At 32.2% G+C, this 13,754-nt stretch overlaps 1 protein-coding gene across 5 annotated transcripts in view; it reads right to left on the bottom strand.

Annotated features, from left to right (window-relative positions):
• Nucleotides 1-13,754, bottom strand: part of Tmem260 (transmembrane protein 260) — a 68,896-nt gene that overhangs the window by 32,701 nt on the left and 22,441 nt on the right. For 3 of the 5 annotated variants that reach the window (XM_013357521.4, XM_005322732.5, XM_021724747.3), the window contains exons 4-9: nucleotides 13,467-13,644; nucleotides 11,445-11,558; nucleotides 7,379-7,558; nucleotides 5,891-5,931; nucleotides 2,913-2,996; nucleotides 1,201-1,315 (exon numbers count right to left, since the gene is read on the bottom strand). In XM_013357521.4, the coding sequence (XP_013212975.1) occupies nucleotides 1,201-1,315; nucleotides 2,913-2,996; nucleotides 5,891-5,931; nucleotides 7,379-7,558; nucleotides 11,445-11,558; nucleotides 13,467-13,644 (712 nt within the window). The remainder of the gene's footprint in view (nucleotides 1-1,200; nucleotides 1,316-2,912; nucleotides 2,997-5,890; nucleotides 5,932-7,378; nucleotides 7,559-11,444; nucleotides 11,559-13,466; nucleotides 13,645-13,754) is intronic. The other 2 variants (XM_013357522.4, XM_078049953.1) reach the window with 2 other exon arrangements.

The following is a 13,754-nucleotide window of genomic DNA, read 5'->3' as shown; positions in this document are numbered from 1 at the left end:
AAAAATTTATACTGCTTACAACTAGTTGTATTTGCCTCCTGTCATTTAGATCTTGTTAACTGACTTCACCAATCCAACCTGAGGTCACTTAAATTTTCAATTTAGAACAGTTCTTCCTTCCCAGTTTGACATGTGGGTCTCCCTTTTGGGATTCACACTTCATCTTAATACTGAACTCCAGTGATTATCTAGAGTGGGAGAGGTAGAGAAATGCTTTTGCTTTTCTCCTAATAGTCCCTTCCTTATGCATAAGCTATATGAGTATAATAATCCTGGCCTCTCTCCTTACCCTCCCTTACTTCTTCCTATAGGAGGGTAGGAACTGAATTGATGGGAAGCTGAAACTGTTATTGGGACAACACAGTCCTGTGTTTTCCTCTCCCTCTTGGAAGTGAGCTGCCAAGAAGCAGGCACTTGTCCAGGACAGTCTATCTCTGTGCACAGTGGGTAGGAGTGAGGAGGGGTGAGGCCTGCCCCATAGTCACAGCACTACCTGTCCCCTCTGGCAGGATAAGGAAGTCCTCTTGCCCACACTTAGAAGTCACATTCTCCAATCTCAGCATTATCAGTAATAAATGTGATTCTCCTAACCGTTTACACTAATTTATTTTGTTCCCAAGTCTGATGATCAAGTAGGTCATTTTTTATTAGGCATCTTAAGCACATACACAAATGACTAGTTGGTTTCAGCTATCAAAAAAAGCTGTCCAAATTTATAGAGTTTCTATTATAAGAAGAAATACCCTAATCTCAGAGATGGCTGACAGGAAAACAGAAACATAGATGCTCTTTTTACAGGCCTAGAACTTCCAAGTAAGAAGTAAAGGGATAGGTTGGCAACAGCCCCTCGTTGTAACCCATATTTATTTTGCTATTCTAAAAAATATTCTAGATGAAATACATATATTTGTAAGTGTATACACATATAACACATACACATGCACACACACAACTAACCTAAGTCTACCTTAGATTTATTTTCCTGTTTAACTACTCTATTAACAAAACATAGCATTTTTTTTTCCCTAAAAAGAGGCCGTAATCTTAATGGCTCAATAATTTAACTTTTGATTTGTAAAAATGTATATATAATTTTTATTATTCCTGAAATAATTCATTCTTTTATAAAGTTCATAAGAGACATGTTTGCACGATCTTCATAAACTTTCTGATTAAAGGATGTATCTAAGTAAAACTTACCACACCCATGAACAGTGGTTTTGAAATATCTAAATTTGCCCTCCAAGCGAAGAACAATGAATAAATGCAAAACATTCCAGTAAAAAGCCACACTAATGGTGAATTCTGTCTCTCCCTACAAAACGAATAAAAATATGTCCAAAATTATCTATATGTATGAATATCAATAATAACATTAAATAGCTTTAAACTATAGAAAAATATTTGTAACTATAAACCTTTTATTTTTTTATTTTTAAAATTTTTTTTGGCAGTACTAGGGATTGTGTCCGGGGCACTCTATCACAAAACTAAACTGCAGTTCTTTTATTTTGAGCCAGTTCTCCCTAAACTGTTCAGGCTGGCCTTGAACTTATGAATCTCCTGCCTCATACTGCTGGGATTATAGGCATGCACCACCACACCCAAATAAAATTTTCATTTTTAAGAAGAAAGAAAGTCATCAGTGTTGAAATCTGAGTTGGAATAGAACTCAGAAATATATATACTTATATTTAAATATATATATTTATATATATTTCAATATATAACTTGAAATAATAATTTTCTATAATTGCAATTTAAGTTTATTCAAATTGCATGTTGTAGACAATAGAATCATGCAGCAAAGGATACTCACAGAAAAAATATCAACTATTGATCATATTAAATTTAAGAAGTAATCAAGCATATGCAAAATATAGCATATTTTCATGCCTGAAATACTATATCAATGTTGGTGAGAATTTAGTATGAGAATGTTAGTATAATCCTTGAGAAAAATTAACTACATAATATCTCTATCAAGAGCTTTAAAAATACTTATAATCACTGACTTTGTGTCAAAATAACTGAATATTTGACATTCAGGCATAAATCTTTAAGCAAAACCCACAAATGTGCATAAACAACCCATAAAAATGCTTTAGTATTAGTGTCATAATAGAGGGAAAAAATGGAAGCAATAAAATAACACTCAAATGGGAAATTTAATTCTCCTTTGGTCATAGGATGGAATGTATTATGTAGACATTTAAATGACCTTAAATATTTTTTGGTATGGAAAAATATTAACAATATAATGTTACATTAAGTAAATAAAACCATAAATATAGATGTACATACATATACTGACTTATATACAAATACACATGTTCAACAGACAAGAAAATAAATTAATAAAAAATTAATAAAGATTAGCAGTGCTATATTTTTAGGGCTTTCTTTTATTATCAGGGGAATTTAAATAGTTGTTTGTGCTGAATGTATTGATGCATGCCTGAAGTTGCTCAGGAGGGAGACAGCCTGGCCAACACAGTGAAACCCTATATATAAATTTAAAAAATTTTTAAAAGGGCTGCAGATATAGTTCAGTGGCAGAGGGCAGGGGTTTAATGCCTAATACTATAAAAATAAATAAATAAATAGTTGTTTGCTTCTTTTGCATATACAGTAATCATTAGTACACGAAGAGTAATATCAAATCAGAAGTTTAAAATATCACATGACTTGCCTATTTTAGTTGCAATAAACTGATAAGGTTTTTGAAATAATTGATTTATAATTGAAGATAAAATAAGGTATCAGGAAAGCAAAACATATTTGCCTTAACAGAAAGCAAGAACAGTCATTTATTTGAAACATAAAACAATACCGGTAATGTTCTGCAATGACATGCTAAAACACTGGTTCACTTTATGAACAAAAGAAAAATAAGGAATTACATTACTCACTTTCTTGCTAGACATATATTTGCCCAAACTGCAAGGGCTTGAATGTTGTACGATAGTTCGGTCCTCATATTTATTACTTGTGAACTATAAAAAACAAAATAACTTATTGTTGTCAGAAAAAAAAATGACTAATTCCAATAAAATATCATTTGCAGAATAAATGTTTGATCATGCACTGAACAAAACTGGAGTCATATTTTAAAATTATTTTGTCTCCTTTTAAATTTGGGAGAAAAAGTACCATAGAGAGAAATAAACAGTTCTAAGATGTTTTCCGATTGTAGTATTTGGTTATTAACATATATAAATCAGAGTAGGATCAGAATACAAAATTGTTCTACATTTTTTATTTTGTTATACTGAATAGGATATTCCTGATTGATTGATAAGTTGTTTGAAAGGAGTTTTTGAACTTTCTTTGTTGATAATGTAGACATGGTCACCAGTAATTTAGTAACTGAAAGCAAAATTAGCTCAAATACTTCTCTGGAGATACAATCACAAAGAAAGAAAAGGCCAAGGGTTATTTTCTTCCTTAAAAGAATTCCTGATTTTCTAAATTTCTGGGTTGGAAAATGTCCAAGCAAGCTCAAAGAAATGTATTTTTTCTCCTACAATTAAACTAAATTTTTCCATTAACTAATAAGTATTCCTCAAATGTTATCTGAGTTCTAAAATAGCTATTGCTTGTAGCAGTCTTTGATTTCTAAAAAAGAAATGACTCTATACACCAGTTCAAGAAACTTTTTTACCCCTACTGGCAAATTTACTGGAGAAAATGTGATGCTATAATTATGAAAAGCACACAATGTGTATTTTACTAATAGAGACTCATCTACTCAGAGAAGTTATCCTAACTCATTTGCAAATATACTTGAAAAATTGATTCCAGCATGGGACCCATTTCTTCAAAAGAAATGGAGTCAGTCTCAAAATTAATTCTTAGAGATCTGTTGCTTAAATGTAAGCTCTAAAAGATGGCCACTGCCTAAGGTTAGATTCAATAATTTTCTTATACAGGATTGCAATTTAGAGATATGCATGGGGAAAGAATTTAATTTGCTTGTCTGGAAAAGGGTAGATGATTAGGTTCCATCATTTTGAAGGATTTTTCTCATAACTTAATTATAAGTTTCCTTTCTTAACACTCCTGTCCACCTGAAACAATTAAAGACTAGAATTTCCCTCACTTAGACATTGCTAGGATTATGCCTCTATTCTACATGATGATTTGATTTGAACAAACAGGGCAGGTGTGAGTGGTCATCACTTTTGTCTAGTTTTTTTTTTTTTTTTCCTTTCCTAGCCATAAAACCTAGCAGGTATGACTAGAATATAAAGGAGGCCTTTAAGTTTCCCAGTAGATAATTTTATGTGCAACTAATAAAAGTTGGATGTATAATCTAGGATTACTCTTGAGAGTTCTTTGGAGGTTCATGTAGAATTTGCTAAACTAAAATGTAACAGTAAGCCTAAGTGCTAGAACAACCTCTGGAAGGTCGGTAGAAAGGAATAGGCAATGAGTCTTTCCATATAGAGTTCATTAGAATATGGCAAAGTTCAGAGTCCCTGAAAAAGCTCTTTATCTTTAAAAGAAAACAGAGCTTCTTGCTACCTTCTCCCCACCAAAAAAGCAAGAGGAGCTGCAAAAGTCTAAGTCAGACATAAGAGGAAATATTTAAAATCAGTTGTGAAAACTATCAAAAGGTTATATTTAAAAAATGATGGCAGGGAAAGATTTTCAAGATAAGGTAAAAGTGAAAAACAAAAGACTAATAAAACATGTACATTATCCCATTTTAAACAAACACAAATATGAAAACGATCAGAAGGATATAGACAAAAATGTTAACAGATTAATGATAGCAGTTATATTGGGATGACAGGTAATTTTAATTTTCTTATTTTTGCTTACTTGTATTTTCTAATTACAAGAAAATTTATTAAAATTTTAATTTTATTTATTAAATTACAACAATAATTTTCTATGTATCTTGGAGTTGGAAAAAAAGTTGGTTAAAAAGAAAAAAAAGGATGATTGGAAGGAAGCAAGTTAGTAAATAAACAAGAAAGAAATTTTAAGAAGCCGATGAACTGCATATATTTCTATATGAGGAACTGCATCATATAGAAAGTTGATCTAGTCTCCACATGGTTTGTTTGTTTCAGTTTTTTCCAAATGGCCATGTAAGTTCCAAACTAGAAATTAGTTAGATCACTTTTGTGTTCTAGAAACCTACTTTATTCTGAAATTTATAAATCAGTACAATTGGTATGGATATTTTTTAAGTTGGTATGAATATTTTTCAAGTTGTCTTAATCTGTGTAAATTTTAAGCAAATATTAACCCATTTTTCAAAGAACATTATTGGATAATGTAGATGAAAATATACTTGCTTAAGCTGGTTCTAATAAGGTTGGATATTAAAAATATGTAAGTCAAAATAGAGCTTAGGATGAGGACAGGCAAAAAAAAAGTCAAAAGATAATTTTAAAAAATGAAGCTCTGAAGAATTAAATAAGCATAGGTCCAACCAAAAATACAAGAAAGTAATTGTTCAAATCATGCTACACACTATGTTATAAAATGTCTCCAAGAAAGGCAATATAAAAATCAGAACAAAGAGCAAAATTATTTATAAAGCAACACTATGTTGGGAAATTCTGTACCCAATTGAAAGATGAAACATTTTAGTTTTGGGGGCTCTCATTATTCTCCCAATATTCTTATTCATTGTTGTATTTACTGCTCACTTTAAACATTATCTCATTGAAGGAAAGGCTAGACCCCTGGACAACTCCATATTTACAAATAACTATTAGACAACTCCATATTTACAAATAACTATTAACTGTACAGGTGAAAACTTTCTCAGACACACTTCTTTACAAAGACAGGGACTTAGAAATCCCTAAAAATCATCTTGAAAAACGAATAGCAAATTAATTTACAAATGGTTTTAAATATTTATACTTACACCAGTATTTCAGACATACTGGATCCTATTTCAGATTTGGCCTAAACACAAAAAAGGAAAGGTTATTTGTACATATATTAAATTGAAGCCTTGGCAGGTTATTATGTTATAATGATTTTGATTCATTATAATATAATATCATGTTTTAAATATATAATGCAACAGTCTTTACTTTGGATCCTGTTCAATTTTGAATGTAGTGAAAACTAAACTTGGATATCTTTATGAAAAATTAATAATTGGCTAAAAATCATTTAAATTATTTCAGCAGGAATGATTAATACATTAATGAGTCAGTGGACTTATTTAAACTTTTGTTATAGCCTCTCTTTATGCGTTTTTGGGGATTTTTTTTTTTTTTTTTTTTTTTTTTTAGTGCTGGCAATTGAACCCAGAGACTCACACATGCCAGAAAAGCACTTTACCACTGAGTCACATCCCTAGTCCTCTTTTGGAGAATTTTAATTGAAGTTTATTATAACCTGTTCAAAATTTCACAATTATGTGTGAAAGATAGAAATTTCAAATATGGAAGAGCCATCAATCTGTATTTAATGCATTAACCAATATAAGTAAATCAGAATATAAAGTATCACACTTTGAAGTGAAAATAATAAATAAAAATTACCTTTTACTAATCTATTTTATTATGAAATCTCCATGTAAGATAAATATAATATCTAACATCTATCTACAAAAGTATACATAATGTATATTTTAGGGACAAAGAATTTTTAAAAAAATCTACAGACTCACCATTCATTTGATGAACAAAACCTCATCAATACCATAATTTATCTTACAAAGTCCTCACAGGCCTCTCCTTCCTTACCCTTTTGAATTTCTTTGGAAAGAACTATTTCTATTTGGTGAACCAATATTTTACAAAGCATTTATAAATAGGCCTTCAATTTTAAAAAGTAAATACTAAGGGTTGGGGCTGTGGCTTGATGGTAGAGACTTGCCTTGCATGTGTGAGGCACTGGGTTAGATTCTCAGCATCACATAAAAATAAATAAATATATTGTGTCTATCTACAACTAAAAAAATGTTTCTTAAAAAAATAAATACTAACATGAACATTGTTAATCAAATATGTTACTTCAAAAAGAAATGCTTTGATAAAGGTGAATTAAAATTGTTGAGTTTCCTTTCCTTCACATTTTTCCAATATTTTTATTCACAGATTTTTATTCACAATGGTACCCAAGACTGCAGGCAGTCTTCAACAGTGGGCAATAGGTTCCCTTTAATGCATATCATCCTGAAAAGTATATTAGGGATATACAACAGCTTGCTGTTGGATGAAGTGATTCTGATTTTTTTCTAACATTCCAAGGGAAAAATTTGTTATATTACTAACTAAAATGGAAATTCTATCTACTGCCATTGATAAACATTGATTGCTCTTTCAATCAACAATGAAGTTGATTGAACAATAAAATATAACCACTTGTTTCCTCACAAGGGCTTGAAATGTAAGTTTACCAGGCTGAATGTTCCATACTCTTCCCTGAGAAAATGTGTCAGAAATCCTCGAAGTGTTGTCTGGTCTCCCCAGGTCCAGCGGGCATGATTGAGGTAGGATGAGATGGGAAGGTAGATATAGGGCAGCAAACCAGCAGAGAAACACAGACTCAAATTCAACAAATAGCCCAGTGATAGCTCCTGCATTAAAGCACATTGTGTTTTTGAACAGTGTTTATTTTAGTCAATTCATCCTGGAACTTCAAGAACACATCAAGGAAAACATCAAATATGTTTGCTCAGAGCTGATCTCTCAATTTATATTAAGTCACCACAGAATACTATGTTAAACCTTCTGATTACTGTGGATTACTAGAAAATTGCATCAGCCTGAACTCCTTTACATGGCAGGTGAAATCTGAGTGAAGCAAATAACATTAGCAAAACTCATAAGTATCATGTTTATTGTATCTTCTACACTTAAAGCTATGTCATGACATGTACACTGCACAGCTGAGATCACCCACTTAGAAGTGATCAAGTGTTATTTGGCTGATTTTGAATAGGCTCAAAACACTGAATTGGTATTATACCAATTTACATCATGGTCATCATTAGAAGTTGACTTCAAGTATATACTTTATTATGATTGTACATGGATAATAAATTCTTCCTACAAGGGCCTTGAACATTTCATGGAAATTTTTCACACAAATAAAATTAGCTCTTATATAATCTTCAGGCTCACCCAAATGCTTTTTTTCCTCCTCAATTTATATTTAGGATATAATACTAAAAGAAATTTGTTGTTATATGCAAACTGTTATCTCATATACCTATTTGGGAAAATATATTTCTTATCTATACACTTCAATAATGAAAGGCAGTATCAACAAAGTTTTATAAGAATAAATTTAAGTATGCCAGAAAGATTAAAAATATTGGTTAACTGGGGAAGGGGGTCTCTTACAAACATCATAACTAGAAATTGCTAACTTTTCCTTTTCGAAAATAAGAAATTCATCTCTGAGAATGAATGTAAGAAAGAAAGTTCACATTCACCAGATGCAGAACAGGGAGTTGGCTTGTATTAGCATTTTCAATAAACATTCTTAATTGAAAATGAAGTGTTTTCATTATAGTACTGATTTCATTTGAGATTTCTATAGCAGTAATGTGTTTACAAACTTACAAATATCTAATCAAACAACTATGCCTTTGCTTTGCTATTCTTAAAAATGGTTTAAGGAAAGTAAATGTTTATGTTTTGGCACTTTTTGTACATTATAAAGTTGAATTTAGAATGGTAAGATGTAATTGTTGCAGAATTTTCCTTTTGCATAAGGAATAAATAGGAAACAATTACATGAAAGCTATTATAGTCTGGAGAGCAATTTTTAGTCTTAGATGCACATTGAAATAATCTGGGTAGTGTCTAGACCCCACCCCAGCTCAATTATAACAAAATAATTTAGATAAGGTTTCAGGATAAATACACATACATACATGTATATATGTATATAAAAAATGCATATGCATCTGTACTACATTATTATATATGTGTGTATGTATGTGCACACACACACATATGCACACACACACATTTTTTAAAAGCTTCCTAGCTAGATGAGCAGTCAGGGTTGACACCAACTGACTCAAGAATCCTTGCTCTGTTTCAAATCCCCTCAAAGTGAGATCCAACAACCCCTGCACTTCATAGACCTTATTTTCTAGCCTAAAGAATGGAAATGAGCCAGGTGCAGAGGCAGCTACTTGTAATCTCAGCTACTTGGGAGGCTGAGGCAGGTAGATAGCATGTTCAAGGCCATCCTAGGCAATTTAGCAAGACCCTCTAAAAATAAAATAAGAAGGGCTGGAGACATAGCTCAGTGGTAGAGTATCCCTGGGCTCAATCCTTAGTACCATAAATGAATGAACAAGAAGAAGTATGTTAAAGAGTCATGGTTCTCCAAATTTCATCATTCATCAGTAGCTCATCTCATTCTAGGGTAAACAGGCCCTTAGTCCAATCTCCTAAATTGTCAACTCCAAATCCTGCATGTTTTATATGAAGTACATGGCTCTCCTTTCAATCAACTCTTGGTCCTTTCCAGAGAACGCACCTATCCTGGGTCTGCTCAGGTCAAGCTATATCTCTGGTTAAGATGACTGATATCAAATGGGCTATGTTTAGAGAGGGCTATATTGTCTGTTGACCCCCAACTGTGCATCCACTGAGAAAAATATTTGGGCTTCCTCAGTTTTGTATTCCATAGGAAATTTTGGCTGAGTTATACTTTTTAATGTTATATACCCATTTTTTAAAAATTAAGGGTATGTACCCAAAGGACTTAAAATCAGCATACTATAGTAACACGGCCACATCAATATTTATAGCAGCTAAATTCACAATAGTTAAACTGTGGCAGCAACCTAAATGCTTTTTAATAGATGAATGGATAAAGGAACTGTGATATATATACACAATGGAATATTACTCAGCGCTAAAAGAGAATAAAATCATGGCATTTGCAAGTAAAGGAATAGCACTGGAGAATATCATGCTAAGCAAAGCCAATCCCAAAAAACCAAAGGCTGAATGGTCTCTGGTAAGTGGATGCTGATCCATAATGGGCGGGGCGGGGAGGCATGGAAAATATGGAGGAATTTTGATGGGCAAAGGGGAGGGAGGAGTGGGAAGGGGGTATGGGGGTACGAAAGATGGTGTAATGAGATGGACATCATTACCCTAGGTACATGTATGACAGCACATATTGTGTACACTACATCATGTATAACCAGAGAAACAAAAAGTTGTGCTGCAATTGTGTACAATTAATCAAAATACATTCTGCTGTTATATATACCTAATTAAAATAAATTAATTTTATAAATAAATTTAATTATAAAAATACATTTAATTTTTAAAAAATCAATGATATGTACTATAAAAGGTCACATGAAGAACTTTCTGAATATTCTATGAAATTTGGATACTGCTAACTGTTGTGACTGAAATGTGAGACTGAAATGATTGACTTCATAGAATTCGAGTCCAAGAAAAGTTGCTCTTTCCTGTCAACTGTTATGTTTCCCTTTTATTTGCTTTTTAATCACATAATCAGAATTTTATAATCTCCACATTACCTTTTTGCTTTGTTGCCAAGATGCTAAGAAACTAAATGTGTTCAAGAATAGTTAATATAATAATCTAAAGCTCTAGTATAATTATTTACCTATTACTATATAATAATTTTATTACTTGTATGTTTTCTATTATACTTCTAATTATAATTGGTATAATGAGCAAATAATAAAATGACAAACGTAGCTGAATTTGTTCATAAACAAACAAACAAAAACTAAATAAAGTAAAATGACCTAGCTGGCACTGGCTTTGCATATGGACTAAAAGAAAGTCTGACTGATAAAGGACATTTATTCTTTCAAGAGTTCATGTCTAACTCGACTCCCTGCCTTTTCCTTACCTAAATCTCCTATTGCCCAACAAAGTAATTTTCCTATATTGCTATTTACTGCCATTTTAATTAACAAAAAAGTTTTCTTTCATAGAAAGATGAAATAAAAATAAATCATTTTTTTTAATTCTAGAGAAATATCCTGAGAAAATAGGACTGTTATTTATCAGAGATTTTAATGAGTTCATACTACAGGGATATTGTCTGTTTGTTGAGAGCTAAATCTCCACACTTAGAGCAAGGATACAGCATAGAGCAAGCACTCAACAAACAGTTAAATATGAATGAATGACTACTATACCACTCTGTGTCCTTAAATGTATAATAAAACTATTAAGGAAACTTAGTATTATTGCTTTAAAGTCCTTTTAACCTATTTTCAGAATCATGAAGAAAATTATGAAATAGGCCACATGCCACTGCAATCAATATTACATTATTTTTGTAAATCCTTTTTTTTCCAGTCAATATTGTTAGGGCTTAAGGTTATTTATGCTTTACACAAAACTCAAGAAAAATTAAAGCCCCAAGTTTTCTGATGAAACAAATGCTATATTGAATCTAAACAAAATGTTATTAATTTTATTTTTATAAATTCCAAAACCTACCTTCTCTTTTAAAAGTCGAAAGAGAATCCAAGGTATTATGCATAAAACATAGAGGACTATTGTGTGCTGATTACATAAGCTAAGGCCACAGCAGAAAGCACCGATTTTAGCTATCTGAAAACAAACAGGAAAAAAAAAAAAAAAAAAAGAAAGAAACAAAGAAACAAAAACACCTAAGTTAAAAATTCACCTAAAACTCTAAGTAAGCACAATGCTAAAAAGCCATTCTTACCACTAAACCAAACATCATAGGCCAGGTAAAGATCAATCTGTTAGATGTAAGCAATTATAACAGTAACTAGTATTTATCATCATTTTAAAAATATTTTTTAGTTGTAAACAGACAATATCTTTATTTTATTTATTTATTTTTATGTGGTACTGAAGATTGAACCCACTGCCTCACACGTACAAGACAAGCTCTCTACCACTGAGCTACAACCCCAGCCCCTATCATCATTACTTTTTGTTAATGTTGTTCACTCACATTAAACAACTGCAGTTTGATCTTAAATGACTATCTTCAAACTGACTCTTAGAGACTCCTGTACGACAACTAGTAAATCTTAACAGGCTACTATATGATTCTTACTTGAGTAAAATCTATAATTGAAGTCCAATAATTCTGTTTTACTTTTTCTCCTTCTAAATAAATAAAATGTAACATCTTTTATTTAGAAACCTATTTATATCTGGGTGGTATTTTGCTTTTTTTGAACATGTATTCATTTACTCATTTCATATTTGATTAGTATTCTCTTCTTCTTTTAAATTTTTATTTTTTTATTTTCTGTGATGCTGGTGATTGAACCCAGGGCTTTATGCATGAGGAAAGTACTCTACCAACTAAGCTATATCCCCAGCCCACAAGGATTTTCTTCCTGACCAAACTCTAGGCAGGCTCCTCTGAACTCTCTTCTCAACTCAGCCCTGGCTTTTAGATACTGTGTTCATCTTTGCATTGTCCAATTTTATCAAGAATACTCAGTCAGTTTAACTAGAAATCTCTACCCTGGATATATGATCACACTGATCCAATTTCTATCCTTCACCCTGCCCTAGGTGATGTCAGATCAGCCTGGCCTGCCTTCAGCAAGAATCCCATTAGGCCAATTTAGTCTGAATCCTCCTTTACCCCTGATGTTTCCTCTCAGTAATTTTTCCGTTCACTTTCACCCAGCCTGCTCCTTGGATACAAATTCTCATTATTCATTGTTATTTGGACTTGAGCCTGATCTCTCTCCCCTATTACAAAACCCCACTGAAGTGTTCCCTACCTCTGAACCTGAATAAAATCTGTTTATGCTTCTTTAACAAATATACTGAATATTTTTTCTGTAACATAATTAGAAAAATAAAACAATAGCATCACAGATCTACTTATGGGAACCACAGGTAAATCATGAAGTCTTTTTGTTTCTATATCCTTTCACAACACAAAGCTGCTTATACAAAGGCAATATAGTATTTTCTGCAATGAGCAGACAGTAAGCTTTTGAAGGCAGGGTTCTTTCACACTTAGAATGAGTTTGATCCTAGTATCTGTCTTAAATTCACTGCAATCTCTTTTGAACTACTCTGCTTTTACACTTGACACTCTTAATTAGAAAATTACAAATTTGATCATTTTCACAATAAGAGAGTAAATTAATATACCATAATGGTATATGATGTAAGGTCAATCCAAAGCTTGGCACCTTATGGTAATCAACAAGCAAGTGTTGGTGCATGAACCAACAAACTTGCCTTTCCCAAAGCACTCACAGGGATTTCATAACCCCTTCATTCTCCAAACCACTTCCGAAGTCTGAGGGGGAAAAGTCCCATGTTTCATGAGGGCTATTATACTTCCATTCACAATAAAAGGACTGAGAATATTTTCTCTCTCAACATGCCTAGATTACCTTGACAGTAACCATAATAGATAAACAGCATCCAAACCAAAGTTAAAAAGAAATGCAGCTATCTGTCCAAAAATTAAAACAAAAAAAAAATGATTTCACTTTGATCCAAATAGGTTACCTTTGATCTCTCCTTTGCAGTTGCTGCCTCCTCAAAATGTACAGTAAGAGCCATAAGCAGCCCCACAAACAGATTGTTTAAGCTAAAAACCTCTGCTGTGATGGACCACTGCCATGTTAGACGAGAAAATGAAAACACCCCCGCAGCAAGGATTCCTCCAGCATATGAGCCAGAAAGCCTGCAAATACAGATAACATGAAATCTTCTTTCCCAACAAAAAGGACTGACTTTCTTTTCCTTTTTATAAACTGTCCCAGCAGAAATTATGACAGTCATCCAGCACTCTCC

Source organism: Ictidomys tridecemlineatus, chromosome 5 (genome assembly GCF_052094955.1).
Source record: "Ictidomys tridecemlineatus isolate mIctTri1 chromosome 5, mIctTri1.hap1, whole genome shotgun sequence".
Classification (NCBI taxonomy): Eukaryota; Metazoa; Chordata; class Mammalia; order Rodentia; family Sciuridae; genus Ictidomys; species Ictidomys tridecemlineatus.
This window is presented reverse-complemented; position numbering and strand designations above follow the sequence as displayed.